The sequence below is a fragment of the Tripterygium wilfordii genome, chromosome 7 (genome assembly GCF_013401445.1).
Source record: "Tripterygium wilfordii isolate XIE 37 chromosome 7, ASM1340144v1, whole genome shotgun sequence".
NCBI lineage: Eukaryota > Viridiplantae > Streptophyta > Magnoliopsida > Celastrales > Celastraceae > Tripterygium > Tripterygium wilfordii.
This window is the reverse complement of record NC_052238.1, coordinates 15,990,631-16,014,589: the sequence shown is the minus strand read 5'-3', so window position 1 is coordinate 16,014,589 and position 23,959 is coordinate 15,990,631. Positions and strand designations below refer to the sequence as shown.

Here is a 23,959-nt window from a genome sequence, read left to right as displayed (position 1 = left end):
CTTTGGGTTTGGCTTTGGCAAGGCCAATAAATGGTGTACAGAGAGTAAATCTTGTCCTATTTTTTTCCACTTGATGTTTAAATGTCAACGGGTTATTCTCTTGTTAACATCAAAGGAGGGGACAATATACTATTGAGGAACAGCATAAGTAACACATAGTTTAGGCTTGGAACAGGAGATGCATTTTATGCTTCTTAAATTTTAGGAATCATCCAGGCTGCCAACTCATATTTAGCTGTGTACTTCAAAGATTATTTATGCATATGTAGATTAGAAGCACAAAAGTAATGCACTTTACTATGTTTCTTGTTTGCCATTCTTAAATTTATGCTGTCCCAACGGTTAAGAGTAGCTTCTAGTCAAAAGGTTTCAACTGAATTTTCACATTCTTTTTGCAGGCATTTTTAGGGGTAGTTCAACTTTTGGTTATTGAAAAGGTTGGTTAGGTTTAACTCAATCACCCAATTTGTAAAAATTTCAATTTATGTATCGACAAAATTAAAATTATTCTCATATGATCGAAAGAGTTGATCAAGTCTAACTCAATCACCCAATTTACAAAAGTTCTAACTTGGGTATCGAAAAATTTAAATTGTTTCAATATCCAGACATAGACATATTTTCGACATTTCGAACAATCAAATGTGTGTCGTGTCTTATTGATGAACGAGAAAGTAATGTCAAAGAAAACAGAGGATAGTCAACATCTGCGCCATTTTTTTTATTTTTATTTTTTTTGTGGGTGTGTGGAGAAATCTTGGGGTTATGTTATCCACTGCTGCACATATGCAGACTCATGCACATGCCATAAGATAAGACTTAAGAGGGAGAATCAAAGGTGGTCAACTTTATTGATAGACTAGGAAAAAAACATATTAGAGAAACTAATAATCAATAATGTCAAATTGCACAATTCTGTAAATCATTCTCCTATCAGTATGCAGTGACAAAATTCTTACTATCTTCCCATCAAAATGGTTAGAATCAATACATGAGTGTGCACGGAGGGCAAGATTTGAATCCAACTTTGGCAAGGTTGAGTCCTGTGTCGTAGACTCCCCCATTTTCCCAGTGAACAGGGAGCACATTTTCTGCCTTGAAAGTCACATTACTGCCATATACTGTCACTGTAAATTTGAAACTTAAAGGCCCATCATGTTGCCTAATATTGACACCCCACAGAGCTCCAAGTTTCTTCTTCATGGAGGTCCACTTTGAGGAATTCACCTAACAAATATTGTCACAAGAAACACACTATCAACATACATACTTATTTTCTTTTCATGTTAGTAAATATATTCAATACCTTTTGTATCTGGATTTCTGTGATTTCTGCTAGACCACCTTGATAAACTGGTGTGATTGCCAAGTAACTTGGTCTTTTGCTAAAACCACGCACTAGTACTGATAAGTTATGGTTTTTGTATTCACAAGGAATCCTGGTCCAACCATGTTTGAATAATATTAATCAATAATTATAGTAATCAGTGTATAAGAAGTCAAGGAAATCTTTGTTTTAGTGTGTTTTGGACTCCAATATCTCACCTACTATATTCCACATCAACAATGCCAACTTTCAAAAGCTGTTGGCTCTTGCCATTCTTGGCCATGGCCTTGAAGGCTCCACTGCTGAGAACTAAGTCTGCTGTTTTGTTGTGATGGAGATCAGTCAACACCACTTGTACCGCATTGCCACTGCAGAGAACTGGGTCCTTGCATCTAATCTGCAATTGATAACAAAATTACACTATATATATACACACAAGTAGTATATATATTATATATACACACCTGAAAGCATGCACCACACCCAAATGCATGATTGAAAAGTGAAGGAGATCCTGCTGCAAGAAGTTCACCATAGAAGTTCGTAGCAATTGGACCATAATCACAAGCACCATGTGCATATGAAAAATCTTCAATTAAAACCTAAACTACCCACTAGAAATCTCACTAAATTGACTTTTGGGTCAGTCTCAAAATTTGTTTTTTCATGATAAAAATACCATCTTGGAACATATCAAAAATAGAGGATATTTATAAAAAAAATAAAAATAAAAAATGAAGCTTACATGATAACGAAAGTGGAGATCGTTTGGAGAAATAAGAAGCCTTGGTTAGTTTAATACAAGGATTGCAAGCAGATGCATGTGAGATAATAATGAAGAGGAAGCAAAGAAAGAGACCCATTTTTGTTTTCTTGCTGAGGATGTGAAGAAGTAAGAGGAATGGGCTTTATATATACAGCAGAGAACAGAGTAGTTTAGAAAGTCAAGGAGTTGACTGGCAATATGAATGTTATTTTATATTCATGCTTGGCTTAAGTATGTTCTGAAACATGTTTCCAATGTCATATGGTGTTCACATTTCACTGAAAGTCACAAAAAAAAAAAAAAAGATTGCATGCCTTTGGATCTTCCATTGACCTTCCAAATCTGGCGGTTCTTTTGTTTGAATGAATTTGAAGTACAAAAGAAGAGGTGGTAGTCCTTTTTTTTTTTTTTTGGTAAGAGAGAATGATACTATACAAGCTTAAGCTTGTATTTTGAACATCATATATAGGCTTAAACAGTTAAAATCCAGCGTGTTGCCATAGGGATGACTTGTTCTTTGGACGTATGATATGAGTCTAATTGACCAAATCTAACACGTGGCCAAAAGACACTATACAAACTTGAACTTTGGACATCATATATAGGCCTAAATGGTTAAAATTCAATATGTTGCCACGAAGATAGCTTGTTATTTGGACATATGATATGAGCTTAAACGATCAAATCTAACACGTCAAAATGGTATTGCTCCTATTGAGAATGAAACTCAAAACCTTCTAACTAAATACGATTTGACAATAAATAGATTCAACACTAGATTATCACTCAAGTGATTATGATAGTCTCTTACTATATAATATGAATAAATAAAAAAGTCAATCCAGCAGTATGTGACCCAAGTGCATCTCTTGGGAAACCATGTGAAGGCATAATTCTGTATTAGAGTGGACATAGTCATGAATTAAGCTTAATTGATTAATTAATGATGGACGGTTGTTAGATTAATATTGAGATTCCTGAACAAGTAGTCGATCACCTCCTCATCTGCATTGCATTACACCCCAGATCACCTTCACGTGTCCGACCCACCAAAAATTGTTAGCTAAATACTGTATAGCGTGCATCAAATAATAGCCTTAGTAATGTTGGCATAGACATTATTATTTAGAACATAAAATCAATTCACTTCCCCAGAATATATATATATATATATATATATATATTATGCAACACTTGACAATTGTTATGTGAAAATTTGAATCAGAATCACATTTCTAGTCCCAGACAGGCAGACACTGTGTTTGCTTTATATTCATATTTACTAGCCCATTGCTAATTTCCCACAGTTTTTCTAAGCCCACAAAACAGATCATCGACACCGAAGGCCCAATGAAATTGTCCGTCTCTATATCCTTATTCCTTATCAGATCCCATTGACTAAGCAAACTCCAAAGGATCTGGTTTCGTGGGCCAACGAGCCTTTGGCTCGTTTTACACCTTTATTTGAACCCATAATCTCTCTCGAGGTATTGAAGTTCCATCAAGTTCAAGAACAGAGGAGGAATCTTGTAACATTACTTGTGAAGATCATCGAATATTTTCTCTGTCAAATTGAACTCTAGTGTCTTTTTGAGCTGATTAAGTAAATGTATTACACTTGTTTAAGCTTCAATCTCTTAAATTCAACACCGAACATTAGAGGGAAAAAAAAAAAAGCAGAAGGGAAAAACATATATGGGTATATCTCAAATTTGTTTATTAAAGCTGAAATGCAAACCACAAACCAGACAAGACTCAAGACTCAAGAGGGTTCAAGTTACAGGGGGAAAAAAACAAAAGAGAGAAACTTATCTATGGATCCAAAAAAGAGGAAAATACATCAAACCAACTATGTTACCAAAATTGTTTATTTCTGTTTAATCCATCCGTAGATTCCTGCATACATCTTATCCTTCCCTTAGAAAAATCACTCTTTCCTATGCAAGTGACAGAACCACATTATTGTTATTTCCATCCCGTAGCATTAACTGCATGGAAAGCACTGATCGTACATAATGTCATCAATCTGAAATCCCGTGTCATAGATATTCCCAACTTTCCAGTTAGCAGGAATCACATTTTCTGCATGGTAAAATCTCCTGCTTGCAAATTGTATCACGAAAAATCGAAGACCAATCGGCACACCAGCTGGTGCATCACTCGTCTCCCATACTGCCCCATATTTCCTCTCGAATGAAACCCAAGATGGATGCCCGTCCTAAGAAACAAAATCCCATGTCAAATATATATATATATATATATATATATCTAGGAGTTGTATTTGTGTCTGACCACCTTGATAAAGCACCTTGATTGCCAACCGATTTGGTTGGGAGCTGGATTCCTCCACACGAAGTGATACATTATGATGCTTGTATACACATGGTATCCTGCTCCAAACAAATGAGAATTTAAATTGCACAAGTTAAGGTTTGAACACAAGATCTTATGCTCTGATACCATGTTAGATTAGTTCATTTGTCATTCAAACTCAATAAGTTAACTTATTAGGTTGAAGCTTTTCACTTTCACATCTTTTATATATACATATTCTGATAAAATTCAAGTTCAGTTTGATGAGATCTACTATGTATGTGGACCATGTGGTCAAAGATATATTATTTATTGTAAATGGTCAGAGATCTACTATACCTCTTATATTCCACATCCACAGTACCACGTTTCAAAAGGTTTTTGTCCATGCCCTTCTTAGCCATGGCCCTGAAGGCTCTGCTGCTGAGAACCAAGTCTGTATTCGTTTTGTTTTGAAGGCCAGTCAAGACTACTTCAACTCCCTTGCCACAAGCAACTGGGTCCTTGCATTTGACCTGCCATTGATAACAATAAGATTATCCCACCGTGTGTGTGTGTGTGTAAAGATAGATTATGCCAAGGATGACACTCACCTGCAAGCATCCTCCACAACCAACTCCATCTTTGAAAAGTGAAGGACTAGCGGCTGCAATGTGTCCACTGTAGAAGCCTAAGGCCATGGGACCATACCCACAATCCCCATCTGCATAAAATCGCCAAATTATTATTATTATTATTAGGCAGTAAATAACTCAACAATATAAAATTTGGGTTAGATGACAAATGTGTTTCATGATAAAGTAGCATTTAGGCGCAAATCAAATTAACGAGAAGCCATTGAGAAAAAAGATCTTACGCTTGAATGGAATATCAGCTGTTTTGGGGAAGTAAGCAGCTTTGGATTGGAATACACAGCGTCCACAATATTTTACACTACTTGCAGTTGAGAAAATAAGGAAGAGAGAATAAAGAAAGAGAGTAGCCATTCTTGTTTTGCCCAGACTGTGCATGATGGGATCGGATGGAAGGAGAAGCAATGGTTGTGCTGTATTATATAGACATTAGATTAGTCGTCAAAGTTCAGACTTTGCTAGCTGGGAAAGTTATTTTATTTTATTATTGTTCTGAAACATGTTTGGCAATTTCTTGCTATAAGATATTAATTTCTCAAATTACTTCTAATTTTTTATAGCAACTTGTTAATTGAAAATTTGGCTTGCTTTGGGATTCTAGCTTGGCTGAGTCCATTTCTCCAGGTTTCAGAGCTTCTCTTATTCGCATTTAATTGAGTCAACTTGAGTAAGCTTTCAAACACTCTTCCAAGTTTCAGCAACATACGGCTGCACTTTTTTAAAATTTACTCCTAGACAAGTTTAACATTAGTTTATTAAGCAACGGCGAGGGAACAAGAGCAAACAAATTTCGTAAAGTTGTTTAATATGCTCATGTGGAGTTCAGGTTACAGTGTTACACAATACTGATATTATATCACATAAGCATACATATACACAGACTACACCACTTGAGCCATAACTGGCTGCCTAACAATGCCATGCTACACCTATATTATATACAAACATGTGTTGGTGGCACATACGATTTCCATCACTTGTTAAGTCTATTGAATGAGATATTTGCAAAATAAAATCTGCAAATGAAAGTAGGTAAAAGAAAACTCTAGAGAGGTCAAGAGAAAAGTAAGTGTTCATAATTTAACAGAGAACAGTTTATGGTACCTTTACTTCACTAGCTTTCTGCTTTCTTACAAGAGATGAATGTGAAACCTCTTCTTATATGGCATATGCCTCTTCTTGTACTACTGGACGATTAACAGGCATAAACTCAATTTGCCTTTCCTAAGTGGCATCAAAATCCTGTTTCAGCTGATTCTCAAACGGAGTATTCTTCCACACTTTCAAGCAACCCATTTTGATTCAACTGCAGCAGCTATAAAATCTCCTAATCCTAGAAGCAGCGAAGTCATTAAGACGTTTTGGTAGAGCTGGCCTCATGCATGACCCAGGTGAAAAATTAAACAAGAGTCACCTAATTAAGTAGATCAATAACTGATTTCTTTAATCACCTAATTATAAGTGACCTAAGCATTATTGGTACAAAGACAACTTGGTGCCTAAAAATCACATCTCGGAGACTGAATATTTAAGTGTCAGATTAGTCCCATGAATTTGTATAAACAACAAACCAATTGCAAGGTTTAAACTTAGTAAGATTGAATATGAACACATTATGGAAACATTTAAGAAAGGTCTCACTGACACTGGCTTCAAGAATGGAATTTAATAAACAACAAATTAATAGCAAGGTTTAAACTTTGAACCTTGTGGAGTTTATGCAGATTATTCAGATTTCAAATGCACTTCCCGCCAGCGGCAGCCATTCGAGGTCATCACACGGGGACACCCGTTGACAAAATCATCCAAGCAACTTTGCTCTTCTACTTCTATGCTTCAGGAGGAAGAGATCATCGTAACGCTTACGGGCAGCCTCATCCTTGAGATTCTGGAATTTGATATTGACATTCGGGCCGTTTGTCCGGATGGATATGAGGAGCCTTCAGTTTGTAGGCCTTGGAAATTCCTTCTGTGTCAATTTCGCACTTTCCTTGCCGGAACAGGTAACCCTAGCATGGCGTAGTGATCCATGAGAAGGTCCATATTATAGGGGTAAAAAAAAAATTCGATTTTGGATCAACAAGATCACGTGTTTATTAAAAATATTTATATGTTCAAACCCTAATTAATCGATCAAACCCAAATCAGTTTAAATTTAGACAAGTAAATCGGATAATAATCTAATCTGTATTAGGGTTCGGATAAATAAATCGGACAAGATTTCAACGTTTCAACCCGAACCCAATTTTAAATCGAATAAAAATTTTGTGTTTGGATCCAAATTTTGAACATATAACCAATTTTCAATAATAATCTCATCAATTATTCACTTTGCTTTGTTCAATCATGTAACATTTTGGTTGGGTTTGTTGGTTTTAATGCTATTTTCCCTATTTATCTCTTTAGTTTATTTGGAGTTTCTATCATAATAATAGACTTACATTTTTTAGGAAGAATGTAGGGTATTAAAGAAAGGAGAACGAATCTTTAGTAAAGATCGACAACTATGTATGAGGAGGGAACAAGTTTTGAGGTTGTCTTATAAGAAATGTGATTTGTAGAAAGCGTGTGATTAGTGACAAATATGATATAATTAATTGGTAAAGTAGAATCATGTAATTGCGATCTGCCCTCTTAGATGGGATGGGTGCAAGTCCCGAGGTGGATTGTAGGCATGGGCGGATCAATGACAAGTTGGCCGCCCCCCTAAAAAATTTAATGGTATATATGCATAGACCAAAAAAATAATTAATTTTAAATAATTTGCCCCCCTAAATATAGAGAAAAAATAAAAATTAGCCTTAATTGATTTAAATAAAAATTAGCTTAATTCTATCCAATTGATTTATTTAAATAAAAATTAGCTTAATTCTATCCAATTGATTTCTTTATAATAGAGCTTGTGACAACAATTGGGTGGTGTTGATTACAACAATTGGGGGATATAGAGAACGTAATAGAAGGGAATTATGCAATATTATCAAAATATGAGAATTTGGAAAAAGTAATTGTAAATGTTTTATCAAATTTATGGATATGATTTTACTTTTATTTCAATGTTAATAAGTGGTATATATAGAATCCAAAAAAAAAAAAAATCCCCCCTTAAAGTTCAATGTTGGCTCCGTCCCTGGCTGTAGGTGTTAGAGTGAGTCAGAGGCTTTTAAAAAGGAGAGTTAGTGATTAGAACGGCAAAATAAATGTCCAAAAGTACGATTTATTACCAAGGGGAAAAAGTGGACACAAATCACAAGATCGGCGGTGAGAATGAACCAAGTTGGTCAAGAGAATAAGCGTGATTGGCTCGTTTGTGAGGTCGAGTGGAAATGAAAGTTGGCTTTTAGGGTTCGTTTGGTAGAGTGGAAAGATTGATTTTTAATGCTAGTGGAAAAATTGTGAAAAAAAACTGAGCTAAAGCTGTGGAATATGTTGTGAGGTGTTTGATGAACTAAAAACTTATGGTAGCGGAAAAACAGTTGAATTAAAGTGTTATAATATTAGATTTTACTATTTATATATTACGTTTAATCTAATAAATATAATTTTAAACATAATTAATTTTATTAATAAAATAATTAATTTTATGATTTTATTATATTTTTTGTTATTAGTTTAATTTAATTTAAGTATAAATTTTAAAATAATGTGTTAAGTTAAAAAATATTTAAGTCAATGAAGTTCAAACATGGGCCCCCACGTTTGTTAAAAAAATAAAGAAAAAATACTTTATCAATTATTTTTATGGGCCCCACATTAATTTTTTTTTTTAAAAAAATCTGGCGTTAGCCCCTACAGAAGCTCCAATATGGAGACCACGGTTCGCTACACTAAACAAGCGCTAGATCGAGGAGAGGAGATCAGAACAAGTAGTGTGCTACAAGCGTGAGATGTCTTTGGACAGTGAGCACATGCACGTGCACGTGCATATGATGATGAGTACGCACAAAAGTTTTTCAATTGAATCTTCATATTCTACTCCCCTACAAGGTAAGAAAAATGGGGATACTCTTATGACAGCTAAATCCAATATGTGGTGTTGTAAAATTCAGCTCTCTAGCATGGCATTATCGTTGGTCTTGTCTTGTAAGTACCTCTTGTTCTAGTTAAGCTTACCTTAATGCCTCCTAACTTCTGGTTGGGCCAACTGCGGCTAGCGTTTTGTAAGTCTCCAATAGGCAATAGCCCAACCAAGCAGGTCCTAATCCATATGAATCTCAATGTGCTGTTTTTATATGAATTAAAAATAGTTTGATGTTGAATATGGCACATGCTTGTCAAGAAGCTTGAGCACCCATTTCTTGACCCAGATACCCCCCCATGCCACACTATCAGCCAAAACCATGCATCCATTTTTCACGTTCTATGCTCTTAATTAAAACTTCATTTGTTTATTGTTTGATTAACAAATCATTAGTGAATGAAAGGAACTGCCTTGCATTGATTCTCTAATTATCAAATTTTAGGAAATCTCTGCAATTCTGTCTCTATATTAATAATGACACATGGTATAGCAAACCAAGGTACTATATATGTGAGAGTCTTAAATGGTCAGCTGAGATTAGTTGAAGCAATTCAAATTTAGACTGCTGCTTCGCTGTCCATGGTTGGCCCATGATTAATAAATATTTTTGTTTGGATGGGAGTTACAATACAGATTATTTCTGTGGACTATAAAAATGGAGTAGTGCTGCATAGAGGAGCAAAAAGAAGAAGCAGAGAACAAATATATCAAATTAAAGGCAATGGAGAAAAAGAAAGAGATAGCCATCATTGGAGCTGGTATTAGTGGCCTTTTAGCCTGCAAATACACGCTAGCTAAAGGGTTCAATCCTATAGTCTTTGAATCCACAAACAATGTTGGAGGAGTGTGGAACAAGACATGCGAGACTACAAGGCTTCAGGGTCCCAAACTAGGATTTATGTTCTCCGATTTTCCATGGCCGGAATCAGTCACCGATGAATTTCCTAGGCATGATCAAGTTCTCAATTACCTCGAAGCATATGCAGACCATTTTGACTTGCTCAAGCACATCAAATTCGACAATAAAGTCGTGGGGATTGAATACCAAGGTCCTTCTGATGGAGAGATCCAATCTTGGAGTCAATGGAGTGGCAATGGTGAGCCGTTTAACTCCAAAGGGAAATGGAGAGTTGAAGTAGCAGATACCAAAAACAACTCAACTCAGGTATTTCATTCTATTCAGAATCAAATTATTGAGCCTGAATTTAAGTATACATGGGTCATTAGAAGGTGGGTTTCGATTTACATTTTGTGATAAAACAATCTATACGCAATACCCTCACCCTCACCTGCTGATATTCAACAGGTTTATCAAGTGGATTTTGTGATACTTTGTGTGGGGAGGTTTAGTGAGCTTCCAAATATTCCACAATTTCCCCCAGGTGAAGGACCTGAAGCATTCGATGGAAAGGTTATTCACTCCATGGACTATTCTGCCATGGACGATGCTAGTGCTGCTGAACTTGTCAAAGATAAGCGAGTTGCTGTCGTGGGATTCCAGAAATCTGCTACTGACATTGCATTAGAGTGCTCAGCAGCAAATGGTGATGCACTGTAATTTCAACTTATTTTACATTCAATGTGAAGATTCATGGACTGTTTCGGTCGAATTCAAATTCAATTTGTTAATATATATTGCATTCTTATTCTTTAAGTGGCATGAATATGCAGGAGTCAAGCATCCATGTACAGTTCTATACAAGACTGAGCACTGGAACTTGCCTGATTTGTATCCATGGGGAGTGCCTTTGTTTCTTCTGTACTTCAATCGCTTCGCAGAGCTCATGGTTCATAAGCCTGGTGAAGGTTTCCTGCTTAGCCTTTTGGCAACATTCCTTGCACCTCTGGTACTCATTTAAAACAATATACTTCTTTTGCCTTTTGCTTCGTAGAATTGATTCTTGATTAGCTAATTTAGTCGTCAATTTGCTTTCGCAGAGATGGGCGCTCTCAAAATTTGTTGAAAGCCATATTAAGAGGAAGTTTAGGTTGGCCAAGTTTGGGATGGTGCCTAAACATAGCTTTCTTCAAGACATTAATTCTTGTTTGATTGCAACACTACCTACAAATTTCTATGACAGAGTTGAAGAGGGAAGTATTGTATTGAAGAAATCTCCAGGCTTTAGCTTCTGCAGAGAAGGCATTATGGTTGATAATGACAATACACCTCTCAGGACAGATTTGGTCATATTGGCTACAGGATATAGAGGTGAAGAAAAACTCAGAAACATTTTTGTGAACCAAGCCTTCAAAGACTCTATACTTGGCTCCCCAAAAGAAGCAGTGCCTTTATACAGGTGAGCATTCTTTTATCAGGAAGTGTAGGAAAAACTTCAACTTCTGGTTCATATTTATTATGTATACAGATCATTAAAACAGGAAGCATAAGATATATGTTTTTTGTTTATCAGGCAATGCATTCATCCGCGGATTCCACAACTTGCTGTGATTGGTTTCTCAGAAGCTGGTTCGAATTTGTTCACTTCGGAGTTGAGGTCTCGATGGGTAGCAGAACTTCTTGATGGGAAAATTAAACTGCCTAGAATTATAGAGATGGAGAAAGAGGTGTCACAATGGACCGGATACTGGAAACAATACTCTGGACCATACTATAGGAGGTCATGCCTAACTGCCCTTCACATTTGGTACAGTGACCAATTGTGCAAGGACATGGGATGGAACCACAAAAGAAAGAAGGGATTTCTTGCTAACCTTCTTATTCCTTATGGACCAACGGATTATGCTTCACCTTAAGGTAACCAAGGTCGAACCGATGATTGATTTCAAGGTTTCTACAATCCAACCTCATGTTTCAGATCCACAGCAACTGCATCGCAAGAATACAAGCCAGATAAACCAATAAACACTAGTATTGTTTTTTTAATTTTCTGTCTTCTTATGAATGTACTCAATCATTAGAATTGAAAAGGACTGGCTTTCATCCCATTGTTGCCAAAGCATCAGTTTCTGTCTTGCATACCAAGCTTTGTAATCTGTGATGAGAAGCAATTAAAGACAGTTGCTGTCTTTTTTGCTTTTCTTTCTACTTATACCTTGATTACTAAAGATTAGAAGATCATTTTGAATTAACTATACAACAGAAAGGAAAAAGGTTTACCTTGATAACCATGTTTATTTGGAATATTTTGCTGGCTTAGCCTCGAATGGAAAATCACGACGTGTAATGCATAAGAATCCAAACCAACCTCCATGAATTATTTCTACAGTTGTCATGGACTGACTTGAGACAAAAATCCAAAACTGCATTATAGAGTTGATACTGTTATTTGTAGGTTGCAATTCGAGATTTCTACGGAAGAGTTTTTGATCTTACAGAAAGTACTTTGTCCTGATCTACTATCTTTTTCTTGGTAAATACGGAATGCAATATGAGATCACATTGATAAACTTCATACTTGAACTCAATACTACACAGATGAAGTTGTTATAATCTTCCATAGTCAATAACTACCAAAGTTAGTTACAGCATTGGAATTAGATCCATTCTTAGTTTGTCCATATCACCAACCAAATGCTTTGTCATTGGAAATCACCATCTAGGAAATTTATGGAACCAAGGACCATCCCGATCCAGCTGTCCTTTGGTATATATAGGTAAGAGAACTCTCCAACGTCCACTGCCAACGGAAAACCATTACAAGTATTCTAAGGTGAAGAGAAAGACAGCATGAAGAGTGCCAAGACCATCATCAGAATGGCCAAGATGTGGCAGAAGTTAGCTTTGATTGGCAAGAAAAGGATTCCCTCATCAAGAAGCAATACAGTTTCTGCCGCTAATAGAGGCCATTTTGTCATCTACACAAATGACCGTAGGCGTTTTGCGATGCCATTGGGATATCTCAGAAATAACATCCTCCAAGAGCTATTAAAGATGTCTGAAGATGAGTATGGAATATCCGGTGATGGGCCTATAGTGTTGCCATGTGATGCAATCCTCATGGAGTACATAGTATCGATCATTCAAAGAGGTGCGGCTCAGGATTTTGAGAAAACTTTTATCTGGGTCACTAGGAATTGCAAACCAGATGCCATAACTTGTTCATGGCTACTAGAGGAATCAAATTGAAACGAAAATGTGTCGGTATTGTTGATTAGTAATTAGTATATGGCAGAGCATCTTAGCAAATTTTCTGATATTAATCTCTGTATCTTCTTTATCATTTAGATATTTTTGCATTTAAGACAACTTAAGTAAAGCAACATAAATCTCTGAAGCAAGCCACCTTGATATCTTAAAATCAACGTAGGCTTATCAGATCATCTTTCATTATGTGGTGGTGATCTGATAAGCCATGTAATGGTGGTTCTTGGTAATAGCTGTACCGCCAGTTCCTATGCTGTAACTAACCTGTACCCTTGTTGTTCTTTTGGTTTAATCCATGAGGTTTGACGACCATGAAATTGTTAGAGAGCTATTAAAACTTGCAGAAGAAGAGTTTGGATTACCGAGTGATGGCCCCCTTTAATTGCCTTGTGATGCCAACTTCATGGAATATGTTATTTCTTTGATCCAAAATCACATAACTAAGGATGTACAGAAAGCATTGCTCAAGTCCATTTCTAGCAATCGGTGCTCATTGTCTGTGTATTTTCATCAAGAAGAAAAAAGCCTACAACCAATGATCTGCAATTTCTGAAGCAAATTTATTGACTAAACGAGTGAAAGATGTACTGATAACTAATAAGAAGTTCTGATTTTCTTCAAATTTTATGTTTCACTAAATTTTAGCAAATCCCATTTATGGAATCAACTTTTCCAGGTGATTGCAGGGAATACTACTTTCTGTCATAAATCAAATCATAAAAGGGTAACAAGTGCACATGACCTACAAGCTTCTCAATCTATTGTCTAAGCCTTGGCATCTGTGTATTTATTGAGTCCTCCACAGCCCCTCATTCTAAGTGATATGGAACACAATGGCAGCTGGAACTCTTGCACTGCAGTATGCACCAGCATTGATTTTACCACATATTAGTGTTGACTTTCAGGTTAGGTATGTAACTACACTCTTGGTTCCTTTCGTGTCACATAGGTAGTGTTGTCCAAGAGATTCTATAATTCTTGTTTTTGTTTGGCCATTAGTGTTGGTTATCAGGTAGGTATATAATTATATTCTTAGTTTCTATCTTCAAAGTACTTTCTTGTAACATGTAGTATCCTCCAAGAGTCACAACTGTCAGGTAGGTATATAATTCTAGCATTGTGATTGTTGCTCTTTTTTTTGACCATTAGTGTTGGTTTTCGGGTTAGGTATGGAACTGCATTCATAGTTCTTATCTTCAAAGTACTTGTCATATGTGTGGAATATTATTGTAAAGTCCTCCAAGACTCACAACTGGTGAAAAATTCATAGTCGCTTATGAGATTCTATAACTTGCTAACATTGTTCTTGTTTGCCATACTTCACAGTGCAGACACCACCAGACTTAAATATTCACAATTTCCTAAGCAATAATGAGACAGAAACACTCAGATGCAATAAGTGCTTTCTTGTGAAATTATCGATATTCCGCCGTCTCTGGTTAGTATATATGTACATGAACTTCTCTACACTTCAATCAACAGGTCAAATTCTGCTTTGGCAATAACATCCTTCCAAGTCTTTCAACGGGTTTTTATCCATCATGATCAGTTCCAAGAGAATCTTTGTGGTGGCAAAGAAGTGGCATAGCATGCACCAAGAGCAATACAGTTGTAGAGTGTTATAGCAAAGGTCATTTTGTTGGCAAAGAAGTGGAAATTTTTGTTTCTGTCACAAATCATTACTTGCTAGGAAGTTCATGGACATTTTTGGTCCAAAAGTATAGTTATGATACTTCTCTTGTTCAACCCAGATGTTCTGGTTGCAAAATTTCATAAAACATGCCCACCTCCCAAACAAAACTTTACATACACCATCACATGGTTTTGCTTCCCATGAATACCTGCAAATGGGGTAGCTTCACTAAAGGTACTGTCTCTGGCATAAGGCAATAAGCAGCCCATCTTAATTGGTTTCTACACATGACAACTGTAGCCTTCAATAATCTCAAACAATCAGGCACGTCTATGAATAGTGTTTCATGGTAAGTTATGAACCATTAGGTGCATGAAAATAAATCTAAGAACAATCCATTTTTGGCTTATTATCTTATCATTCTTTTCTTGTGGCTTCCAGAAAGTAGACCTTATTTTGCTATCAAACCAACTGACAAAAAGATAGTTTTGATGTTATGTTCCACCTTTATGTACTGATTTTGGAACTTAACAAAACATTCCACCTCCTAAACAGTCATTTACATCCACCATCACATGTAATCTCACCGCCACAAGTAAGAATGATCAGTGCTAAAAAGCTCATCAGATTGGCAAGAAAATGGCAGAAGTTTGTAACAATCAGGAGAAAAAGAGTTACTTTTCCGACAAACAAAGGAGTTTTAGATGTGGAGAGTTGCTGCACATCATCAACAAGTAAGGGACACTTTGTTGTGTACACTAATGATCAAAGGAGGTTTGCGCTCCCACTCAAGTTTCTTAACCATGACGTTGTTCGAGAGTTATTTGAACTAGCGGAAGAAGAGTTCGTTTTACCAAGCGATCAGCCTCTAACATTACCTTGCGACGCAAGCTTCATGGAATATGTTATTGCCTTGATCCAACATCACATATCTAAAGATGTACAAAAGGTATTGGTCATGTCCATTTCTAGCAGATGCTCATCATCCTTGTATCTCCAGCAAGAAATAATAAACCAACAAGAGATATGCAGCTTTTGAAGCTAATATATTTCAATTTTGTAACCTTACATGATTGTAGTGAGATTCAAATGAGAAATTCCAATGATCTGCAACCATGAAATTGTTAGAGCTATTCAAACAAATTATTCCAAAATCACATAACTAAGGATATACAGAAAGCATTGCTCATGTCCATTTCTAGTTATTGATGCTCATTGTCTTCATATTTTCATCAACAAGAAAAAATCCAACAACCAATGATCTGCAGCTTCTGAAGCAAATTTATAGGTTGATTTTGTAGACTAAACAAGTGTATAAACATACTGATAACTAAATGAGAAGCTCTGAGTTTCTTCCAAATTTTTTGTTTTACAAAATTTTATCAAATCCCATTATTGAACAGGCCGTTCTAGGTGATTGCAAGGAATGCTATCTCCGGGTATAAACCAAATCATACAAGGATAATCTAAAAACAAGTCCACGTGAATTTGAGGTCTTTTTGATTAGTGAGAACCTTAAAACAAGTGCACATGACCTACAAGCTTCTCAATCTATTGCCTTGAGTCCTTTACAACCCCACATTCTAACTGATATGGAACCAGCATTTACTTTAGCACATATTAGTGTTGGCTTTCATATAGGTATGTAACTACAGTCTTAGTTCCTTTCCTGTCACACAGGTAGTGTTGTGCAAGAGCCAGAGCTCACAAAATTTGTAGTCAATTCCAAGATTCTATAATTCTTGTTTTTGTTTGGTGATTAGTGTTGGTTGTCAGGTCTGTATATAACTACATTCTTAGTTTCTTTCTTCAAAGTACTTTCTTGTAACATGTAGTATCCTCTAAGAGTCACAAATCTCAAAAAAAATTGGCAGTCACTTTCTAGCATTGTGATTGTGGTTTTTTTTTTGACCATTAGTGTTGGTTTTCAGGTTAGATGTGGAAGTAGTATTCAAAGTTCTTATCTTCAAATTACTTGTCATACATGTGGAATGTAGATTCCTCCAAGACTCACAACTGGCGAGAAATTCGTAGTCACTTATGAGATTCTACAACTTGCTAACATTGTTCTTGTTTGGCATATTACATTGTTGCAGCCACCATACTGACATATTCACAATTTCCTAAGCGACAGAATAAATCAGATAGAATGAGTACTTTCTTGTGAAATTATCAATATTCCGCCGTCTCTGGTTAGTATATATAGTACATGCACTTCTCAAGACTTCAGTCAACCTATCAAATTCTACTCTGGCAATAACATCCATCCAAGTCTTTCAACAAGTTTTTATCCATCATGATCAGTTCCAAGATACTCTTAGTGGTGGCAAAGAAGTGGCATAGCAGCAAGAGTAATAGAGTTGCAGACAGTTATAGCAAAGGTCATTTTGTTGTCTGTACAGCTGATGAAAGGCGGTTTACAATTCCTTTGGAGTATTTAAACAATGAGATTTTTGTCAAGCTGTTAGAGATTTCCAAAGAGGAATTTGGTCTTCCAAGTGATGGACCAATTACATTGCCTTGCGATGCGATTTTCATGGAGTACTTAATCATGTTAGTCCGCAAGGTTCCATCTACAAGAACACAAAAAGCTTTGCTTATGTCAAATAGTATACACTGCAAGTTGTTGCTCTTTATCCTCTCTTTCCTTTGAAGAACAGAGAACACAACACCAGAAAAATTGTACTTTATGGTTGTTGATTCTATTTTAACTATAGTTTTCTACCAGTTTTGAACTTTTTAAGATGCAGAAATAGCAATACATCTTTTACTTGTACAACATTGCTCTACTACTTCAGATAGTCAACAAAGGGTCAAAGTATCTATAAGGAAATAATCATGAGCAATAAACACTTGGTTATAAGTATAAAAAACTTCAAGGCCTAGACGAATATGTTTCTGCTGAATTTGACAGCATAGCAAATTTTTGTTTTTGTTCAAAGGGTCACAAATCATTACTTACTAGGAAGTTCATGGACATTTTGGCTCCAAACGTCCAGCGACAGTGAGCCTTGTGGGAGCCTTATCCACGAGAGTTGTTTACCTTGCAGCAGTGAGCCTCCTCGTCTACCAAATATATGTAACCATACAACCATGACACTACAACACTTATCCACATCACTTTATATGTGTGTGTCTATATATATATATATATTCATTTAAGCTTATTACCAAGTTTCGGGCTAATGTGTTGTCAAACCACCTGACAAAAAGTACAGTTCTGATACTTCTCTTGTTCAACCTAGATGTTCTGGTTGCAAAACTTTATAAAACATGCCCACCTCCCAAACAAAACCTTACATACACCATCACCTGGTTTTGCTTCCCATGAATACCTGAAAAGGGGGTAGCTTCATTAATCTTGTTAATCCAAAAGGTAGCTTCAACAGAGAACCCAACACCAGCAATTTTTCCTTTATGGTTGTTGATCTTATTTAATTTTGTTTGTATACAATTGGGCATGTCCATGAATAGTGTTTCATGGTAAGTTATGAACCATTAGTTGCGTGAAACTTATCAAGAAATCTGAGAGCAATACATTTTTGGCTTATTATCTTATCATTCTTTTCTTGTGGCTCACAGAATGTAGACCCTATTTTGCTGTCAAACCACCTGACAAAAAGATAAGACAGTCCTGATGTATCTATTATGTCATGTTCCACCTTTATGTGCTGATTTTGGAACTTAACAAAACATGTCCACCTCCTAAACGGTCATTTACATCCACCATCACATGGTTTTGCTTCCCATGGCATCCCATTATTGGTTCAGCTACATTGCATTGAATAGGATGTCTCCTGATTTTTGCAAATATAAAGCAATCCACTTCCTCTGCCTAATACACAACACCACATATCAACATTCACAACTCCAAAACATTTAAGGTCATTTCTTCTTTTGTAATCTCACCACCACAAGTAAGAATGATCAGTACTAAGAAGCTCTTCAGATTGGCAAGAAAATGGCAGAAGTTTGTGGCGATAAGGAGAAAAAGAGTTTCTTTTCCGACAAGCAAAGATGTTTTAGATGTGGAGAGTTGCTGCACATCATCAACAAGTAAGGGATATTTTGTTGTGTACACTAATGATCAAAGGAGGTTTGTGCTCCCACTCAAGTTTCTCAACCATGACGTTGTTCAAGAGTTATTCAAACTAGCAGAAGAAGAGTTTGGATTACCAAGCGACGGGCCTCTTACATTACCTTGTGATGCAAGCTTCATGGAATATGTTATTGCCTTGATCCAACATCACATCTCTAAAGATGTCCAGAAGGCACTGCTCATGTCCATTTCTAGCAGATGCTCATCATCCTTGTATCTCCAGCAAGAAATAATAAACCAACAAGAGATATACAACTTCTGAAGCTAATATATTTCAGTTTTGTAACCTTACCAGATTATAGTGATATAGAAATGAGAAATTCCAATGATTTTCTTCATCTTTGGTTATTTTCCTGGTGCCAAAAACCTCCCACCACCATCATCATCATAGCATTTATCCCAAAAGTTTTGGGTCAACTACTAGTCCATGAGAAAATCAACGGGAATTCAGTACACGAATTTGTTTCTGCCATTGATTTCAATCTAGGATCATACTTCATCAACTCCTATTGCAAAAACCTCCGAGCCACAAAATTCATGTAGGATAATTCAAGTTTAACAAAATAATCACTAAATTTAGAGCATCCCCATTTTTTCATTTTAACATTTCTAAGTATATACAAGAAATGCAAAATTGGTATATAATGTATAAATTATATTATGCAGCTATAACCACACTTCATGCACAAGTTCATCTGAAAAGATTTTAATACAACATAATCTGCCATGAATGGCCGGTTAATTCTTATTAGTCCTCAAAAGTTGCAATAAGTAATTAGGTAAACCCCAATTCAACCAAATCTCCTCAAGTGGCCAACACAACCTCATTCCGTTTTTTTTGTTATTATTTAATTTTTGTAAGGTTGGGAGGATTTCATAGGTATAAAAATTCATTCAATAACCTGATATTGGTATCTACAGTCCGGTTAGGGGAGTGGCCAGGCTAGAAGTGGTTGCAGGAGGCATTGATCGGATGTTGATGTCAAGGGGAAACAAGCGATACTGAATATCAAGCTCCCTGAATACTTTCACCATCTCTTCTACCAATAGAGCTCTTCTTTCCCATCTCTCCCCCATGTTCTGGTGGTTCATTCGATGCGATGGCCATACTGCAAACCTCAGCTTTGTCAAGTCCTCAACATCCTTTAGTACGACCATGGGAGAAGGATACCAATGCTCCTTGTTCTCAATGTAACTGCATTAGAATTCGTTCAAAGCGATTTATCAGTTAAATTGGATTCTTAAAATGGGGATTTAGTGAATGCCTACTCTCATATACCTCACTATCCTTTGCTTCATTACAGCAATCTTTTCTGCTGGAGTTGATATGTGTACACAAAACTCTACTGAATCACCCATGTCAGGACTACGATAAAAGTTGCTGATAAGCTTCGTCGAAAGAGTACTATTCGGGTATATGATCTTCAGATTGTCATATCTCAGGAAAACAGTGGTCAGAATGTTCATCTCTTCCACAACCATCTGAAAACCAATAGCATATAAGCAGATTAGCTTCAAATATGCCACAATAGAACCACAAGTTCATATGAAGTTCCTATTTTTGCTTTACCTGTACTCCATCAACTTCACACCTATCACCCACATCAAAAGGATGCATAACAAATAGGAAGATAATTGCTTCAAATATTGTCTTGCAGGTATTTCCGAAGATGAAGGCCACGAGGACTAGCTGCGAGCTTACAAAGAGGAGAAACTCTCTTGTTGCAATTCCAAGTACGACCAACCAGATGACAATGATAATGATCCCCACTATTATGTTAACCATGTGATGAAGCTTATTCACAGCTGTTTTTGTATCATCCAGCGTCAGTGCGAGCGCTCTCCTTTCTCTAAATGCATTCACCTACAAGAATTCGGATTCAATTATCTCATTAGAAACCGACTAGGACATCAAAGATCATAGAGCTTTTATGTTTATGGGCGCGTTGCTGATGTACATTGCAATAACAAAGACAAACAAAAAGGAACAGCAATCTGCTTGAAACAAAAAAGCATTTATCTCAGGACCCAAATCTTACCACCCAGTTCTTTAGTGAAGATTTACTAATTCTTTTGCTTTCAAGTGCACCTTCAAACAGACTCAAGGACTTCCGAGCCTCATCTTCTCCCAAGAATCGCATCAAATCCACCAAGTAGATGTACCTGACATACCATTAACACACTTGATAAACAGAACATTGATTAGAAAGAAAACAACATTAAGGCCAGTGAGCAAAAATACACGATCCTGAAGTATATACATATGTAGGTATACATGTAATGTAGGCCTAACAATTGACAGAACCAAATCCTTCCATTCTCCGAAAGCATGGGCATTGATTAAGAAGATCATATTTTTTGTAGGATAAAAAAGTGATTGAATGGGCTAAGTAAAGAAGAGACATCACTCACTTCGAACCATGTTGTGCCACATTATTAAAAATCTTCCTCGCAGCAATTTTAGCCTCATATTCACTCCTGATTTGAACTGCTGATTCATCACCTTGGCTCGCATCTAATATCTGCTCACCCAATGTTGTTAACGCGCCATGTCTTACCATTCTAATCAACCTCTTCATATTCCAAGCCGATACATTCTTTGTATTAAGCCTATCTAAATGATCAATGCTGATACCTTCATCCTCTTTCTTGGAAAGTTGCCGAGAAAATCTACCACTCTTTAATTTAAAACTTTTCCCAAGGACCTTTCCGCTCTTTGTAGATGCAAAGGCAAATGACCTGAGTTCAGGAGGTACTGTTGCTCCAGCATTCTGCAGCTTACGAATCTCGGCTGCAGTCCTCTCTGCTTCATCTTCTTTCCACCGAATTTCAATCAAAGGAGGACCCAAAAGTGTTTCGATCACAAATTGATTAAACAAGGATTCCTGAATCCTATCAAAGTATGCACTAACATGGAAAGAAGAAGCAAGTACTTTTACCATTAAAGTTTTAAGTAGCCATAGTAGAGTAGCAATCAAGAAACAAACCAGAACTCGTGTGACATATTTAAGGTTTTTAATCTTGGTCTCCCTCTCTACTTTCTTATCAAACAAGAAATGCCACGCGATCAACACAAGCACTAACCACAAAGAATTTTGCACTGCCTTTCGCAATCCATAAACAAAATACAGAACCCTCTTTCGTAAAAGGAAGTTTCTTTCAATGCAAAAGACTATGATCCGAATCCCCCACCCTGAAACCAATCTCCCACATATCAAAACCAACACCATGACCTCCCATTTCCACAATTTCAAACCCCATACACTCTTCTTCTTTAAAGATGGAATCAATAGATTGCAAATTAAAGCTCCAATAATCAAAACCAGACTCACCCATTGCATTATAGTCAATGCATTTAGATTCTGTTTTCTGTATTCTTCAGGTAAGTCTTCGCCGGCTAATGGATCATCCTCCTCCTCCTCCGTTGCTTTACTTGTCATTCCGGACCTTAAGGGCCCCGATTTTCCAACCAATCTCCCTGACCTCCTCTCCACCTCCTCCGGCGGTGGGTCTTGAAGCCGGGACTTGGTTTTCAATCTTGACAACAATCCACTCCCGCTCTGTATCATCGAAGGGTGCTTCTCAAAGGATGTGCACCTCAAAACCTCATCCTTATTTTGCTTGCCTCTGTAAACAGAGGAATTGGAAACAGAGGAAGGGTCGAAAGAGACCCTAAGCTCCTTTGAAGGGGCATTGTTAGCCAGAAACTCCGCCGCCGGCGGTGGTACGCATCGGTCGTATCTCATCTCTTCCATCTCCAAGTCCATGTCAAGCGTAACCTCACCTCCGGCATTCCTTTGTTTGTTCAAGAACTCACCAATCAGCTTCGTCGGTGGATCCTGGCCGTTCATTTGTTGTTTCTCTTCGCCTTCTCCCCAATAATTAAGGCTGGAATCCCGCCACATTTTCCCGGTGGGATCTAAAGAGTCATTGCTTCCACGGCTTCCGCTGCTGCTGCCGCCCCCATCTACTTTGACAATTACCTCTCTCCGGGTACTCATCGGCTCTAACTGTAGTTGTTGGTGGGTGTTGTGGTGCAATAGAATTGGGAGTTCTTCGGGGCTGCTGGACTCGCTGGTGCCTCCTCCGGTGGAGATTCTTCTAGAATGATTGTAGGAGCCAAGGGCCTTGAATGATTTCTTTAGAGAGAAATCCATTTCGAACACTTGATGATTTCATTCTTTTTTCAATGGAAAAAAAAAACCATTTCTTGTTGAAATTGTTCGTGAGTTTTGGTTCCGAGTTAAATGGAGAGTTTGTCGTTGAAGCCATGGATTGCAGAGAATCACAGGTGGCAGAGAAGACGAAAGATGGGAGGGAGATTTGCATTGCTTCTGTTTTGTTTGTAGGCGAATTACAAAATTGCCATTGCATGATAAAGCAATTTTTAAGTATTCAAATAAAAAAAAATATTCATTCTTTCTTAAAATCTTTTTTAAAAAATAAACTAATAAAAAACTTAATTAGTAAAAAAAATTGAAACTAATTGGTAGGTTGTCGTTATGAAAATCAGATTCAGGAACTCTACAATTTCTTTGAATTTTAAAATCTAAAATTCTCATATGATGGCTCATATGATAAACTTTTTTTTAATAAAATAAAAAAATATATGTGAGAAGAGAGAATAACATGTCTCTTGAATTTTAGAATCTAAAATTCTCATCCGGCTCATATGATGTTAAGTTATTTTTTTAGTAAAATTAAAAAATATATGTGAGGAGAGAATAACATGAAATTTTCCCTTGTGTTTTAAGAGACTTTTGTAAAAAAATTATATTAATTAATAGATATTTAATGTTACATTTTACTAGATCACAAAGAAGAACATACATATACGCATGCACTTTTGTACTTTTTTTTTTTTTTGAATGAGTTTGTCCTTTGAATATTCGATATATGCTTAAACTCGAGCCATCAGACGTGATAAGTTAAGTCAAAAACCTATCGTGTAACTGTAGACTCAAAAGTCTACGATCAATTTGTAAAGTCGGACAAGGCCTTCAACAACCTGCAAGATCACACTAAAGGTCGACCGTCAAGCTTGGACGCCGGTGTGGTGTCGA

At 36.6% G+C, this 23,959-nt stretch overlaps 7 protein-coding genes across 10 annotated transcripts; 4 read left to right on the top strand and 3 right to left on the bottom strand.

The window, feature by feature from the left end:
• Window positions 1-832: 832 nt before the first annotated feature.
• On the bottom strand, window positions 833-2,249 carry LOC120001202 (expansin-like A3). The gene is made up of 5 exons (XM_038849422.1): window positions 2,073-2,249; window positions 1,792-1,901; window positions 1,546-1,724; window positions 1,307-1,439; window positions 833-1,227 (listed from the first exon to the last, which is right to left on the bottom strand). Exons 1-5 carry the CDS (start codon window positions 2,188-2,190, stop codon window positions 985-987), a joined length of 783 nt encoding a protein of 260 aa, XP_038705350.1. The 5' UTR covers window positions 2,191-2,249; the 3' UTR covers window positions 833-984.
• A 1,546-nt stretch (window positions 2,250-3,795) lies between these two features.
• LOC120001850 (expansin-like A1) lies at window positions 3,796-7,043 on the bottom strand. 4 transcript variants are annotated; one of them, XM_038850344.1, is made up of 7 exons: window positions 6,745-7,043; window positions 6,143-6,371; window positions 5,263-5,451; window positions 5,000-5,109; window positions 4,746-4,921; window positions 4,402-4,483; window positions 3,796-4,311 (listed from the first exon to the last, which is right to left on the bottom strand). In XM_038850344.1, the coding sequence occupies exons 3-7, from the start codon at window positions 5,414-5,416 to the stop codon at window positions 4,078-4,080; spliced, it is 756 nt and encodes a 251-aa protein (XP_038706272.1). In that variant the 5' UTR covers window positions 5,417-5,451; window positions 6,143-6,371; window positions 6,745-7,043; the 3' UTR covers window positions 3,796-4,077. The 4 variants fall into 4 exon arrangements, with proteins under 4 accessions (XP_038706272.1, XP_038706274.1, XP_038706275.1 ...); XM_038850345.1 differs by having other exon boundaries at window positions 4,171-4,311; window positions 4,389-4,483; XM_038850346.1 differs by lacking the exon at window positions 5,263-5,451.
• A 2,688-nt stretch (window positions 7,044-9,731) lies between these two features.
• On the top strand, window positions 9,732-12,013 carry LOC120001638 (probable flavin-containing monooxygenase 1). Its single transcript, XM_038850050.1, has 5 exons — window positions 9,732-10,224; window positions 10,366-10,603; window positions 10,731-10,906; window positions 10,998-11,356; window positions 11,471-12,013. Exons 1-5 carry the CDS (start codon window positions 9,781-9,783, stop codon window positions 11,811-11,813), a joined length of 1,560 nt encoding a protein of 519 aa, XP_038705978.1. The 5' UTR covers window positions 9,732-9,780; the 3' UTR covers window positions 11,814-12,013.
• Window positions 12,014-15,398: 3,385 nt separating this feature from the next.
• LOC120001691 (auxin-responsive protein SAUR67-like) lies at window positions 15,399-16,006 on the top strand. The gene is made up of 2 exons (XM_038850113.1): window positions 15,399-15,725; window positions 15,956-16,006. The coding sequence occupies exons 1-2, from the start codon at window positions 15,399-15,401 to the stop codon at window positions 16,004-16,006; spliced, it is 378 nt and encodes a 125-aa protein (XP_038706041.1).
• A 1,087-nt stretch (window positions 16,007-17,093) lies between these two features.
• On the top strand, window positions 17,094-17,531 carry LOC120002657 (auxin-responsive protein SAUR67-like). Its single transcript, XM_038851417.1, has 2 exons — window positions 17,094-17,406; window positions 17,515-17,531. Exons 1-2 carry the CDS (start codon window positions 17,094-17,096, stop codon window positions 17,529-17,531), a joined length of 330 nt encoding a protein of 109 aa, XP_038707345.1.
• A 1,128-nt stretch (window positions 17,532-18,659) lies between these two features.
• Window positions 18,660-19,207, top strand: LOC120001237 (auxin-responsive protein SAUR68-like). The gene has a single exon (XM_038849456.1). It carries the CDS (start codon window positions 18,721-18,723, stop codon window positions 19,156-19,158), a length of 438 nt encoding a protein of 145 aa, XP_038705384.1. The 5' UTR covers window positions 18,660-18,720; the 3' UTR covers window positions 19,159-19,207.
• Window positions 19,208-19,794: 587 nt separating this feature from the next.
• Window positions 19,795-23,218, bottom strand: LOC120002400 (mechanosensitive ion channel protein 6-like). Its single transcript, XM_038851157.1, has 5 exons — window positions 21,309-23,218; window positions 20,936-21,059; window positions 20,467-20,760; window positions 20,176-20,378; window positions 19,795-20,091 (listed from the first exon to the last, which is right to left on the bottom strand). The coding sequence occupies exons 1-5, from the start codon at window positions 23,051-23,053 to the stop codon at window positions 19,812-19,814; spliced, it is 2,646 nt and encodes an 881-aa protein (XP_038707085.1). The 5' UTR covers window positions 23,054-23,218; the 3' UTR covers window positions 19,795-19,811.
• Window positions 23,219-23,959: the final 741 nt, after the last annotated feature.